Raw genomic sequence first — 14,172 nt, forward strand, 5'->3', positions numbered from 1 at the left:
GTCCTGCCCTGCCTCGGGAGCCGGGGTGGCTGCTTGTAGCTGGAGCAGGGGCTGCGAGGGGGAGCTGTGCTCTGCTGTGGCTCTTCATCTCGTTTTTTTTTAATGACTCGGTGATGGAATGCACCCCGACGGGCCGGGGCGTGCAGCCTGCATGCTAATTTCCACCCTGGCCTCCGTTATCTGCCACAGGTCAGCCCAGGCAGCGAAAACTGCTCTTCGGAGGCAGCAGCGTGTAGCCAATGAGTATATATCAGCAAATTGGATTGTATGAATCATTGTTTTCTGCTCGTAGACCTCTTCTACTCACTGAAACCCACACAGCTAATCTGAGCGCTGCTGCTCGGAATATAAATGTCCGTTTCACACCAGAGCCGCTAGATAGCAGCAGCAGAAGCCGAAGCAGCCAGTCGCACCGGGAGAGTCTTGCTCTCAAGGGACTGCTAATTTGATGCACTTCGTTTGGCTTCAAGCATGTCCACGGAGTGCTGGAGGAGCTAGGGCTGAGCTGCTCGTCCTGCAGGCACCTCCCGAAGCGCTTCTCCCTGCTGGGGTGGCAGGAGGGGACAGGACACGAGTCCTGCTGCAAGGGCAAGCAGGGCAGCTCCGCTGGGCAGCAGGGCTTCAGAGACAGGTTTTGGTCTCGTGAGCTTTTTTTTGAAGTGTTTGGGTAACGCAAATTGGAGCTGAGACCTCGCGTTGGGCTGCTGGGAGAGGTGAGGGGGTGCTGAGGGTGAGCTGAACTTAACTCTTCCCCGGAGCTCTCCAATTTAGAGCTCTGGTGCTCGTCAGGAGGGGTCAGGCTTCTGCTTGGGCTGGCTGCCCGCTCCCGAGCTCACCGCCGTGCCGTCTGGCACGCTCTCTCCTCCCTCCCCAGGATCCACAGCTGTTAACTGGTTCCACACAGTCCCTTTACATCAGGACTCCTTGTTAATGGCAGCCCTGAGCGGGATGCAGATCGGAACGATAATTGATGAAGGGAGCCTTTAATGGAAGGAAGCCGAGCCGGAGCAGTGGGCGTCCTGCTTCCAGAACGCAGTCGGTGTCCGAGGAGCCGAGAAATGTCTTGTCACACTTATTTCCCTTATTAAACCCGGCAGGTGGCCTGCACGATGCTGCGAGCCCGGGGTGTGGCGTGGATATTTATAATGCACCCAGCCCCGTGGCGCTGGAGCGCTCAAGCCTGGCGTGTTAATTAACCCGATGGCTCCCCTTGGCCGCTGGGCGAGCAGAGAGGCAGCTGCGTGGCACGCTGTGGCTGCACGACTTGGCTTTTCCCCTCCTGGAGAAGCGTTGCTGTTTTCTGCAGCTCCTTTTGTAGCTGCAGGGGGGTGGTTGTGGTAGGGACGGGTAGAGGTGGCCACGATTTTTGTGGCCACGATTTTCGTAGCCTCTTCTCCAAGTGAAGAGAAGCGTGCGGCACGCCGGGGTAGGTCCGTGTGTGTCTGGAAGGAGCAGTCAGCACATCCTTCAGGCTCCTGCCTGGCCACGTGTCGGTCTCGGCTGTTCTGAAGGTGCCCTCAGCCTGCCCGTGAGCCTGCTCGACTCACTGTGAGTAACTCCAGCAAGAGCTGCAGCTCCAGGGACCCTGCTCGCCTGAGCCTGCCCTGCGAGGCTGTTCAGGAGATGCTGTTTGGGGATACAACCACCTGCAGCAGCCTGGGGGGCAGCAACCTGCCCAGGGAAGAGGGGATTGTCTCGGAGCAGTGCCAGCTTCTTCAGAGGAGCCTGGTGCTCAGCGTGCTCACAGTGTGCTCACAGCCCCTGTTCAGTGAAGCCCCCCTCGCTGACGAGCAGAGAGGAGGAGGCAGCGCAGTCCTGTGCCCAAAGCCCCAAGCAGCGTCTGGTTTCTGGTCCTGTAAAAAGCATTTCTGACGCGTGTTGTCTCTCCCTTTTCCCTTCTCCCTTTCTCGTAGATGGAAAGGCAGCGCCTGGCCCGAGAGAAGCAGATGAGAGAAGAGGCTGAGAGGACGAGGGATGAGCTGGAGAGAAGGCTGATGCAGTTAAAGGAGGAGGCAACGATGGCCAACGAGGCTCTGGTAAGTGTCTGGGCGGCTGTTTCTCCAGGCACTGCAGCTGTTCCCGACTCTTTTCTGCTGCTGAAGCGTTTCAGGAGGCGCGTTGCGACTGTTGTGTGGCTGTTCTTAAACTGCCACTGGCGGACAGCGACCGGGAGGCTGGCTGGAGCTTACTGCATCCAGACAGCCTGCGGGGGCATGAGCACGAAGGAAAATGAGCTGGGACAGAGCCTGGGCACATCCAGGTCTTGGAGGCTGCGGGATTTTGTGGAAGGGGGAGAGAGGGGCTCGAGGAGCCGTGGTGGCCCTGCCCCAGGGGCTGAGAGCATGTTTGGGGAGATGTTCGGTGTGCTTAACGTGCCTTCGTTCTCAGATGAGGTCTGAAGAGACAGCAGACTTGCTGGCTGAGAAGGCTCAGATCACAGAGGAGGAGGCCAAGCTCCTGGCTCAGAAAGCAGCAGAGGCTGAGCAAGAGATGCAGCGGATCAAAGCCACGGCCATCCGGACGGAGGAGGAGAAGCGGCTGATGGAACAGAAGGTGCTAGAGGCAGAGATGTTGGCACTGAAAATGGCGGAGGAGTCGGAGAGGAGGTCAGAGGGTACAACCTTGCAGCTGCCTCTGCTTTGCTTTTCCAGCCCCACTCTGACTTAGCCCGAGAGCAGCTCTCTCCTGACGTTAGTCCGTCCAGCACTTTGGCCTCCGGGCCTGCCCAGCAGCAAACGGCCCCGAGGCTGAGCTCCTTTCTCCTTGCCTCACACTTTGCCACAGCTAGGCTGTCCCTGGGTAGGAAGCGATACAGCTACAGCCCTGAGCTTTCCCTGGAGCTGGAGACCTTTCTCTGAAGCTGTCTGGGGGAGAGAGATCCGTGGTGAAAGCCACAGGGAAAGGGGCTGGCAGCCGGGGGAGAGGGTGCTGCGGGCCTTGGCGCTCTGCCTGTCGCGCCTTGACAGCAGCAGCTCAAAAACTTGGGGGTGATTTCTGCAAACACCCACTGCGTTCTGAAAGTATCTGACAGCGTTCTTAACGCTTCTGTTGTTGTTTTGCTTTTCTTCTCTTCTTCTGGCTGTCAGTTCTGTGTTTGCTATCATCTCTTTGTCCCCATGTTTCCTTCTCAGGTGCTCAGCTCTCCTTAGCAGCTGTGAGGTTCGTTTCAGGTTAGCTGTGAGGTCTCCCTAGCTCCCGGACTCTGTCTCTTGATAAAGCTGACGTTGCCATCCTTTTGATACCAGAACCCAGGCCCCATCGTGCATTTGGTAGCAAGCGAGAAAGAAATCATTCTTGTTTCCTTCCAATTGATCACGCCTTCCCGTGTGAGCTTGCTTGGCTCCAGCCCTTCTGCGTGGACAGACGCTGCCCTTGTCCATCCTTGCTTACCTCTGACTTGTGGAATCTCCACTCAGATTTCAGTCTGGCAAAGGAAAGCTTCCCCTGGAGGGGTAGGGGTGACCTTGGAAGCCCTTGAGGCTCAGGGCTAGGTACTTGTTTTAGAGTCGTTGGGCCCTGCAAGCAGGCAAAGCTGTGTAGCCTTGGGTGCTTTCTTCTTTTTGTATGTTAGTAGAGACTTACCAGGCAGAAAACTGCCTCTCCTGCCGCAAGTCTGAGCTTAACTTTTGAAGGTGTTCTTCCCGTTCTGGCATCTTGGCATGCTCCTCTGGCCCTTAGCCTTGCTTACTGCTGCTCACACAGGGCTTGTGTCAGAGCTGCCCTTCTGTGGCTTGGGTTTCTGTGCTAATTAGTGTCCCACGTGTCAGAGGTTCCAGCGTTGCCCTTGCTCAAATGATTTCTCTAGTTGAGGTCTTGTTAAGGAACAAATGTCTACTTGTTTTACACCTATGCTGTAACCTCTCGCCTCCGGGCTCTGATCTGATATTTGCCATTTGCTGGTTTTCTTCGCAGGGCAAAGGAGGCCGATCAGCTAAAGCAAGACCTTCAGGAGGCTCGGGAGTCTGAGCGGAGAGCAAAGCAGAAGCTTTTGGAGATCACCAGCAAGTCGTCCTACACGGTAAGAAGGAGCTGTCTTGTAATCCCCGGTTCCCAGCCCGTAATTGTGGCCTCCTCTGTACCCTGGAGAATTCCTGTGCCTCCATCCCATCAGAGGGGGGGTACGAGCGGTCTCATTGCATCGCTCAGCAGCTGCTCAGAAATCCGTAGCTGCTCCTGCCCTTGTCGCCCAGGTGCCCTGTCCAGCACTTTGCTCTTCTTCCTCCCTGTCTGTCCTGCCTCGTGCTACGAGAGCCGAGGAGCTGCTGGTGAAACTGAAGGCAGCAAATCATGAATGGATTTAACAAAGGTGTTAGAGCTGTTCTTTGCGGACCAGCTTAGTGAGAGCTTTTAAAGGAGGGCTAAATATGAAAGGGAGGATGTCCTCGTTCTTCTTAGGTAGGATAAACGTTGTTCAGAGCCTGTGAATTCATTCTGTGGGCATGAACTGGTTGCTGCGCATCTATGTGTGGAAAAGAACAACTTCCTTGAAGGGAGGTTATTCCATTATTGCCCATTACAAGGATTTCACACCTTCCTCTGAAGCATCTGGTCCTGGTTGCTGCCGGGGACCGAAATGTCAGATTAAATGACCACTGCTCCCATTCTGTCTGGCAGTTCTTTTCCTCAACTTCTGTAATTGTGCCGCAGGGCCTGCAAAATCCATCAAGTGCTCCCTCCCTGCCGCTCACACCTGCCACGGCTGCCTCTTCCGCAGCTCTTTGTCCTGAGGGGTGAAGGGGGAAGAGCTCGACGGCTTTGGGAATAAGCTCAGCAGACATATGTGGAAGTTTCCGACCTGTCTAGTACTGAAATTTTAATTTGTACGTGTTGGCTCCTTCCCCTTCTCTCAAAACTTCTGAGAAGCAGGTTGAAGAGGGCTAACGATGAAGTAGCTTTCCATTCAGGTTCTCTGAATATCCCTGCAAAAAAAAAAAAAAAAATGTTCAGAAGCTCTTAAGAAACTGCACTGATGGAAAGCAGCCAGGTACTTTTAGCCTCGGGGCACTCATTCAAGTGCTAGCTACCTCCGTGCTTTGTAAACCTCATCTTCGGAGTGCTCCTTATTTTACTACGGGTTTCTGGGATCCACCGGGTCTTTAATTCTGGGTTTAACATATGCACGGGGTGGAGCACCCTCACTGAAAACCTTCTGAATGGCCGCATCAGCCCCGTGTTGAGGTCTAGGCAGAGCTCTCACGTTCCTGTTCCTGTGTCCGTCCGTCGGCAGACGAGCAGAGCCGCAGCTGGTGAGCTCTTCTGCAGAAATCCCTGCGTCCACCTGCGCTCGGGACGGCGGCGTGGCCGAATTCCTGCCTGTGGAATTAAAGCCTAACGATGGGGGTTTTGTAGGATGGCAGGGAGCTCAGCTCCACCCCTCCAGCTGCATCTGTCCTGGAGGCAATCTGCGCGGAGCTGCCTCCTCCGGAGGCACGGTGCTGCGCCCTCGAAGAGCCGTGGCCTTCCTTTCTCCCTCCCCAGCGAGGTGGCAGGGTCCCCTGGCCCAGCAGCCCCTCTCCCAGCTCTGCGAGCCGCTCTCTGTCTCCCTCTCTGTTATTTTTCCAAGGTCAGCGGGCTGCAAATGTGCCTGCTGTACCCGCGTCCGTGTGACAGCACCTCGCCGGGCCCTGGTGTGTGAAACTCCCTCTCCACATCCCTTGTCACGCCTGTCTTGCTCCTCTCCTCGCTCTGCTGCCTGCCTGCGTGGGGACGCCGCTCCAAACCGAGGGACCCCACGGGACAGGCGCGGGAAGGAGGGAGAGAACCAGCCCGGGGTGCCCTGAGGGATGAAGGGTTTTGAAAGCTGCTGCTGGGAGCCTCGTGTCCCTCAGGTGAATGGCAGCTCTGCCAAGCAGCGCCGTGTTCCAGCTCCTCTCTCCCTTAATGAGGGTGGAGCGCTGAGCTTGTGCTTTTCCCTTTGGCCCAGCGCTTGTGCTCTAGTCCCCCGGCACGGGGAGCAAGGCAGAACTTCCCTCCCGGGGCACGGGAGGAAGGGAGGCGGGGATGGCTGTGTTGCAGAAACGACAAGAAGCGGTTAACATTTCGCTTTGGTAATTTTCCAGTCTCCCTTACTGGCTTTTTAAAGCCTGTTTAGGTGTCTTCTTAGTCCTTGAAGCCCAAACTGCTTTCGTGATGGTGCAGGTGGATGATGCATGAGGGGAAAAAAAATAAAAATAAAAGTGAATCTGAGTCTCAGGCCAGCAGGGCTGAGAGAACAATTCATTCTTTACTGACTTGGCAGCGTCTCTTTTGCCTTCTTCATTGCCATTCAGGTACCACTCCGAGCAAGACTAAAGGCAGTCATCACTTCTGTGAGCCTCTTGAAGTACTGAGCGCCTGTCTGGGGCTTGCCCAAACCCTCGAGTAGCACAGTAAAGGCAGAGGCAGCGAGAGGAGAAGCTCTCCCTGCGGGGGAAGCCTTGTGACACGGCTTGCTCCGTGCTTCCTTCGTGTCAGCCAGCTCGTTTGCTCTGCTCCCCAGGGGGATGGCCGCTGTCAGCGTGGGGCTTGCCTCTGCTAACTGCAGGGAATTGCTGTGATGGGATAACGGGGCTACGCCTTCGGTTCCAGGTGAGGGAACACGAGGGAAAAGCTGTGTCCCCTCTGTCATCCCGTGCCCTGGTGACACCCACCTTATCCCCTTAATTAAAAATTCGTACACGGCCTGCCCAGCCTCCCTGCGGATGGATGGCCGGGGACTGCTTTGCTCCAGCTGCTACACCCCTGCCTTTGAAAGCACTCCAGCTTTGCTCTCTCCTTACTCTCCCTCCCTGCTGCTGCTCTCTGACTTCTCCATCATTTTTATTTTTTTTTGGTTGCTTCATGAAAGAGCCGCACTGAGGAACGGGGAGGCAGTGGCTGTAGTAACCCTGACAAATTGGCTTCTGGGTTTAATGATTGCAGCGACTGAAAATCCTGCTCAATTGCTCTTTGGGGTTGTGTGTGTGCGGTGTTTTTTGTTTTTTTTTTAAACGTAGAACAAGCTTGCGCAGAAAAAAAAATGTTAAAGGTTGTTTTAAGGCCAGCAGGATGGTTTGGATGCTCCTGGCTCCCCTGCACATCACAGACCGTAGAATCTCAGGTGGGGAACGTTTTTGCAACCCCCTGTGGGTGTTACAGCAAAGGAACCTGATGGGATGGGATGCAAGTATTTAAATTGCTCAGGTGCCTTTGCAGGTCTGTCCCCTTTCCTTAGAGACAGGGATTTAGGTGCTCGGCTGTCCCTTTCAGCACGTGCTGCAGAATTAATGTGGCCACGTCCTGTGGCAGCAGCTACTGCCATGGGTAGGGCTATTTTCCTTGCAGCTTGAAGTCTGGCTCAGCTGCGGGATGCCAGGCAGCGCAGTTCTGGTTGCCTCCTTGTTTCTGCCTGTACGAGGTGTTTGCCTTTCAGCTCGGGCTCTGCGGGGTAAATGAAATGTGGTCGCTTTGTCCAGGAGCAGGGACGAGCCTCGGCTGCTTGTGAATTCCGGGCTGGCGGTGAGGGAGGAGGCAGGTACTGCACAAGTAAATCTGTCACGGCTCTAGCACTGCTGGAGCTGGCTGCAAACAGTCCCCGGAGTATCCCGAACAGAAGAAACACGGGGAAGAAATAACCAGCCAAAGTTCTGGGGGCAGATGCCCTCTGCCCAAGCACCGTCCTCCCAGCTTTCGGTGTGTGCTGCCCGCCCAGCCTGTCTGCGCAGTGCCACCTCCTGCCAAATCCAGCCTGCTTGGGGCACGTCCTCGTTACAGGAATCCCTTAAAGCTTGACGGGGCACCTTGGAGAGAGCCGGGTGACCTTTGGGAGCTGGGCTGTGTTGCTCCTACCCCAAATGCCAGCGGGCTGGGTACACCAGCAGCGGGTCTGACTCAGCTCCGCGCGTGCAGTCTGCCATCGGAAGCTGCTCTGCCATCCTTGACGTGTGCTGCTGCTGCTGCTGCTGGCGACCTCATCTAACACATTGCAAGAGGGGAGTGATGATTTGAGGCAGGCTGTTCTTCCTGCGCCGGTAACGAGCCCATTTATTAGAGGTGTGACAGGGTTTTTGACTGAGAGAAGGGTCATGTTTTTTTTTAAGGTGAGGATAAAGGAGGAGAGCCTGTGCGGTGTGTGCCAGGTGGAGCCATCACAGTATGTGGAAGCAGGGAAGAAAGTCCCAAATCTTCATTTGCGTGCAGTTCTTGTGGGTCCTGGTGTTATCTCTGCGCTTCCAACTGGGTCTAGCAGTAGTTCTGAAACGCTTGGAGCTGTTCATTGCTGGGAAGGTTAAAAAAAATAAATAAAAATAGTGGTGCATCTCCATGGACTGCACTGGAATTGCATCCCAAGTTAACCTTTGGTGTGATGTTCTTGAGGCACAGCTTGTTTGCTGCTCTGCTTCTGCAGGGCTTTGCAGCACTTGCCACCTTCTGCACAAAAAGCTCGCCAGCTTAACCCTTCCTCCTGGAAGTTTGAGGCTGGTTCAGAAAGTGGTGCTGGTGGGCCACCATGCATCAGGAATGCGACCGGGGTGCTCCTTCCAGATCAGTGCCACTCCATGGAGAGCACACTATTACCTGTGGGGGTAACTGGGACCTTATTAAAGCGTTAGGAAGCAGCACCTGGTGCTGTGTCTTTAGGTTTTAGCTCTGTGTTACAGAACACTCGCTGTAGGAGCTCTCACGTCGGACCCAAAGCCATTAACGTGTCCTCTCCCCCCGTAGCAGTCCATGAACTCCAGCACGACAGCGCTGCCCACGGACCTGCCGAGCTTCAACCTCATCAGCGAGAGCCTGTCCTTCGACTTCAAGGATACGGACATGAAGAGGCTTTCCATGGAAATTGAGAAAGAGAAGTAGGTGGCGTGCTGCCAGGCGGGGCCGGGGCTGGGTTGGGTTGCTGCTGCCTTCCCTCTGCAGCCAGGGGAGCTGTACCGGAGCCCGACGTGGCTTCTGTGTCGTTCAGAAGAGCTCCAGCATAAAGGGAAAGAGGGAGAAGGCTTTTGGGTTCTCATCCACCCCGTCATTTGGAACTGCTGAGCATCGCTTAGCTGCTGCTTGACCTTTTCTCGGGGGGCCCTGGTGTCACAGCCGCACCTCTCCTGCCCGATTCCAGGCAAGTTTAGGCGTGCTCAGCCCTGCACACGGGTGATTCCTGTCCGTACACTGCACCCAGCTCTCGCTCAGGCTTTCATTATCCATCTTGGCGGAGTTACCAGCAGTGTGGTTGCTGGCACTCGGGTGTTTGCAGTGTGCCCAGACCACGCTGAGGTGGTTGGGGTGCGGGCTGCGGCCCTGCACTGGGGCTTTTGCTCCTTTTCCTGTGAATCTGTGGCGTGTTTATGTATAAAACGTGTGCGCAAGCAACTTTTGGATGTGATTACGAGCTTTGATCTCGTGTTTTCCTGAGGGTGTAAGTGTAGCCTTCGAAATTACAAATTTAGCAGAAATCAAAGCAGATCAGATTTTAATCTCTGTAGTAATAATGTGCTTTGTTCATTGACGGGATGGGAGATCAAAGCTCGGAGGGCTCTGCCACGAGGCTGCGGTCGGAACGTCCCGGGGCTGGAATGAAACCCCCCCCCATCCCACCAGGTGGCTTTTTCTGCCTCTGGTCACTTCCCCCTCCTGCTACTCCAGGGGCAGAGGTTAAAAACTTGTCCTGAAGCCAAAAGGAAAAACGTAAAAGCTGCAAATACCCCCCGAATTCCTGGCTCTGCACCGAGGTTGCTAACTAGGTCATCCCACTCTTCTGAGCAGGAGGAGCTGGGCTCTGCCAAATGATAAAAGCAGTAGCGTGCTTTTCGCTGGCTTCTCCAGGAGTGCTCTCATTCCTCGGATGCTGAGATAAGCCTTGCTACAAATTTTGGCACTTTGAAAGGGTTCTTGTTAGCCTGCTGGTACTTTGACCTCGGTCTCAGTATTTAATCGCAAGTACAGGCTGGCATGGTGTGATTTTTGTTTTTTTTTTTGTCTCCGGTAGATGCTTCGTTGTAGAAGGCAGCTAAGGCTGAGACCTGAGAATGGCTACAGGTTTTTTGTGCCTTTTTTTTTTTTTTTTTTAAAAAAAAAAACTTTCTATTTTTGAGAGGCCTTTCTCTCTCTCGGGGATGCGGTGTGTCTAAAAAACACCTGATATTTTGGGGACGGCGCTTGCTCCCACACCCCTTAACAAATCAAACCCCTCTAAAACAGGAGAAGGCAGCACAGCAAGGTCCCTCCTGGAAAATGGCACGAAGGGATTTGTGCCGTGGTGAGCCTGGGAGCTAGCTTTGGAGGTGGGGAGCAGATGGGACGAGAGCAGAGTGGAGCAGTGCTGCTTAAAACAGCGTCTTTTAGGCTGAAACTGCACGCCCCTAAATCTGTCTCGTGGCACAGCTTCACTCAAAAAGCCTCCAGCAGCCCTAGCTTGGCTTTTATTTATTTATTTTATAGTAACAGGGCTTAGAGTTCTTCATCAGGTGTCTGGCTTCTCTTTTTGATCCCAACCAAGTGGCTGCTGAGGGTCGTGCCACCACGTGCAGCCAGCCAGCACTGACCCGGGTCTCTTTTGTGTGCGCCAGGGTGGAGTACATGGAGAAAAGCAAGCACCTGCAGGAGCAGCTGAACGAGCTGAAGACCGAAATCGAGGCGCTGAAACTGAAGGAGAGAGAGACAGCCCTGGATATATTGCACAACGAGAACGCCAGCCGAGGCAACAGCAAGCACAACACTATTAAAAAGGTATCGGAGGGCTCCAGTTTGTATCTCGCCTGACGAAATCCTTTTAAAAAAACGACAAAATAACCCTGCCTTTATTTTGCACACGTTGTTATAATAAAATCGTTTGATCTAGGCTTTCTTCCCTGCCTGCTTAGCTTTGAACCAGGGCGCAGGGGGGCTCAGCTGCTGGTGGCTCTGGTTTCATTCTCGCTGCAACCAAGCCTCGTCTCCTCAGTGCTCGGTGGAGGGCTGGGAAGGTCTCGAGGTTTGCCTGTCCTGCTGAACCTTACCAAAAGCCATACAGAGGTGCTGGTAGGAGGGATTTGCTACCCTACTAACATCAGGAACAGGAAAAGCCCTTCCTGGCTACTGCAACCGTTCCCTAAGGGCAGCGCAAGGAAGTAGTTCTGAGTTTGGCTACGGAATAATAAGGGGAAAACCACTCCCGATTTATGAGCTCTCAGCAGAAAAAGCCAAAAGCTCCATCCTCTCTTTTAATCTGTTCTCCAGTAACCTGTAGTGCAGCTTCAAGCACTAACAGCAAAACCTTCTGCTGTTAAGGTTTGAGCGGGGTGTGCTCTGCACCCTGGAGCCACCTGCCTCTAGAGATGCTTCGGAGATTCATGCTTAGCCAAAACATTGGGATATTGGGGTGCCTGGGTCCCACGTGGAAGGACCCAACACAAGCCCTTCTTTATTTTTACATTGGTTCTCTTCCCTTCGTTGAGTGGCTCTGCTCTCCTCCCAGCTGGGTTTATTCTAACAGGGGCTGGGCACCCACCCACAATTAGTGCAGCGGGACCTAGTGGTCAGCTCCAGTCGCCTGCAGAGGTTTTTTTTCCCCAGGGTTTGTGCTAGCAAGCGTCCTTGTGAGCGCTTCGGAAGTCAGTGTGACAGGGGTGTAGGTCGTGGTAGCAATTCGGGGTTTTCAAACCAAATCCTGGCCTGATAACACGTCTCAGCGGGGAGCAGTGATGGCTACAAGGGCTCCAAAATACCAGCTCGTGCCGACTCTCGTGGCTGGGAGCTTCTGATCGCTGAATTGGGGCAGGAAAATGAAGCTAGCGGATGTCGCTGGTTTCCCAGTGCCAGCCGTGTGCTATTTGGGTTCCTGCCTCTCCGGAGGGCAGAGCATAAAAATCTTCACAGGCCCTTTAATCACTGCAGAATCTGAAACCCTTTCTGCTCCCATTGGATTTTTGTGAGGATACGTCCCCGTACTCGGAGCCCTCGGTATAAACAGCAAATGTTAAATTTTTGCCTCTGTCTGTAGCTTTTTGAGATAAGTTAATAGCAGGCTGCCGGCCCATTTGTCTCACTTAATGGAGGCAGCAGGCAGGCGTTTGGGCGTCTGTCGGGGGGGCGTCCCCGTCACTGGGGCCGCTCTCAGCCTCCCTTTAGGAGCTTCAGGCCCATCCCCTGCCTCCAAGGGGGATCCGAGGGAACTGGGGCTGCCCGGCTCCTGCATCCCAGCCCCAGGAGCTGAGGTTTTCAAATCCCAGCCCGCCCCTCGTCGGAATAAATCACAGCCTGCTCCTCTTGCTGCCTTCGGGAGGTCAGGAGGGCTTCTGGCCCTGTGTTGTGATGGAGAGGGAAACCTGGTGGAGAGGGAAAGCTGATGGAGAGGGGAAATTGAAGACGCCCGAGGTGGCCGAGTGGTTTAGGAGTACTTTGGTACCGCCTGCCCCTCCTGGGGAGCTGAACAGATTTCCCAACCTGCCCTTACTCGTATCACAGAAGAATGTTTTTTTCTGTGTGTGTGTGTCCGTTTTTATTTTGCTGGTTTAGCCTCAAGCCCAGGGCAGAAGACCTATCTGCATTTGAGACTGCCACCTAGGTTATTCCGAGGTACTCTGCGTTGGGGCGAGGGGGTCACCGCCTGTCCCGCTACCCCCTGCATGAGCTTGCCCGCGGTGCCCGCTGCTCCAGCCAGCCCCCGGCCCTGCTCCTGCCACCCCCTGCACCCCGTCCCGCCGGGCACCCACCTCCCCAAAGCCCACCCGCCCCGGGGGGGGCCGGCCCCGTGCCCGGCTCTCGCTCCGTCGGAAGCGTTGGCAGCTTCTCCGCCTTCATTTTCGCACCTGATCCTCCACGCTGGGCTGCGTCTCTCTTGGCAGAAGTTGAGTTGGCAACATCAGTGGGGGAGTGCAGGCGAGAGCTGCTTAAATAATTCAAGGCGCCTGCTTCTGCGCTGCTGCCTGTGGCTGGGAACCCATCGGAGGTGCAGGGGGGGGGGGCCTTTGAAGATTTCCGTAATGAAGTTAAAGCAGGACCTGCCCCCTTGTTTGCTGCAGAAAGAAGCTCACGAGCTTGATTAAAAAAAAAACAAAAACAACCAAACCCCATCAATTTCCTCTCGCCGCCGCTGCCAGGGCTGGCGGGGCAGGCTGAAACGTCCCCCCCCTCGGCTCGGAGCGGGGCAGCACGTGGCTGTGGGATCTGTGGTGTCTGTCTGAGCAGCTCCAGAGCAGCGTGCAGGTGGCAGCTGAGGACAGGCAGCGTCTGCAGGTACTGCTCAGGCTTGGCAGCGCCTGCTGTTGGCCGCTACCACCCCTCGAGGCAGCCCCTTGCTGCCCTGCGCTCTCCTCTCCTGCCCGCTGGCCCCAGCCCCGAGAAATGCCAGCTGCTGGAGGTGGGAAAGGTTTCCTGCCCTCTCCCCAGGGTCAGGATTCTTCCCTGCAGCCCTTTTTAAGTGACTCGAGGAGCGCGTTTCTGGCTTTGGGGGGTTGGAGCTGTGTGCTGCAGCCCCGTGGTGCCGCTGGTGGAGCTGTCAGCGGGTCCCTCCCCGGTCCCCAGGGTGGCCCTGCCTTCCCCGCCACCCTGCGGTGCCTCTGGTCCCCTGCCTCCTCCCCAGGCTGCTCCTTTCTGCTCTGCCGGCCACATCTCGTCTTCCTGGAGCTGCTTCCCTCCAAGGATCAGCCTGGCCGAGCCAGGGGCTTGCCTGCCCTTGGTTGAGGAGGGGTTTTGGGGAGATTTTTCTCCGTTCCGTGGCTGCGCTCGGCGCATTTTGACTCGTGGCACTGAGGGGGGAGACACTGCAGGGCTGCAGCAACGGCATCCCTGAGCACAGGTGGCAAAAATGCTCAGAAAAAACCTTTGTGAGAAGTTCCTGAGGGCCAGCATAGCCCTGCCTGAGCAGCAGGGGGGTGCAGGCTGGCTGCTGAGCACCTCAGCACCACGGCAGAGGCAGGGAGGTGCTTTGGCCACGCAGGCTTCTCCCTGGCCCGTGACCAAAGCGATGGCTTCGGGGAGATGCTGGGTGTCCCTCCGGGGCTGGCTGGTGGTTGTTGAGCCCCCTGTCCCCTCCCCATCGGCGCTAGGAGCTCCGTGACACCTTGAATTTGGGGGAGGGCTGCAGGTGAGCACGGCACAAGGAGGGCAGTCGGAGCAAAAAGCACCAGGCAGCAGCTGAGAGGAGCCTCTGTAAGGAAACCAGCGCTGCTGCCTGACCCCTGGCTTTGGTTGCCTGCCTTTGAAGATGCCTGCTCAGGTTTTTTTCGCCTTTAATTACGT

The 14,172-nt window shown here is 55.6% G+C and overlaps 1 protein-coding gene and 1 long non-coding RNA gene across 6 annotated transcripts in view; both read left to right on the forward strand.

Moving 5' to 3' along the window:
- Positions 1-14,172, forward strand: part of NF2 (NF2, moesin-ezrin-radixin like (MERLIN) tumor suppressor) — a 35,597-nt gene that overhangs the window by 16,644 nt on the left and 4,781 nt on the right. For 2 of the 5 annotated variants that reach the window (XM_084539124.1, XM_084539128.1), the window contains 5 exons: positions 1,914-2,036; positions 2,389-2,606; positions 3,913-4,018; positions 8,683-8,813; positions 10,521-10,680. In XM_084539124.1, the coding sequence (XP_084395250.1) occupies positions 1,914-2,036; positions 2,389-2,606; positions 3,913-4,018; positions 8,683-8,813; positions 10,521-10,680 (738 nt within the window). Of the gene's footprint in view, positions 1-1,913; positions 2,037-2,388; positions 2,607-3,912; positions 4,019-8,682; positions 8,814-10,520; positions 10,681-12,447; positions 12,508-14,172 lie in introns of all 5 variants that reach the window. The other 3 variants (XM_084539126.1, XM_084539127.1, XM_084539125.1) reach the window with 3 other exon arrangements.
- LOC311446218 lies at positions 4,027-8,312 on the forward strand. Its single transcript, XR_014698808.1, has 2 exons — positions 4,027-6,567; positions 8,058-8,312. It is a non-coding gene; the product is annotated as an uncharacterized lncRNA (long non-coding RNA).

The sequence above is a fragment of the Aythya ferina genome, assembly GCF_964211825.1.
Source record: "Aythya ferina genome assembly, chromosome: 17".
NCBI classification, from domain to species: Eukaryota; Metazoa; Chordata; class Aves; order Anseriformes; family Anatidae; genus Aythya; species Aythya ferina.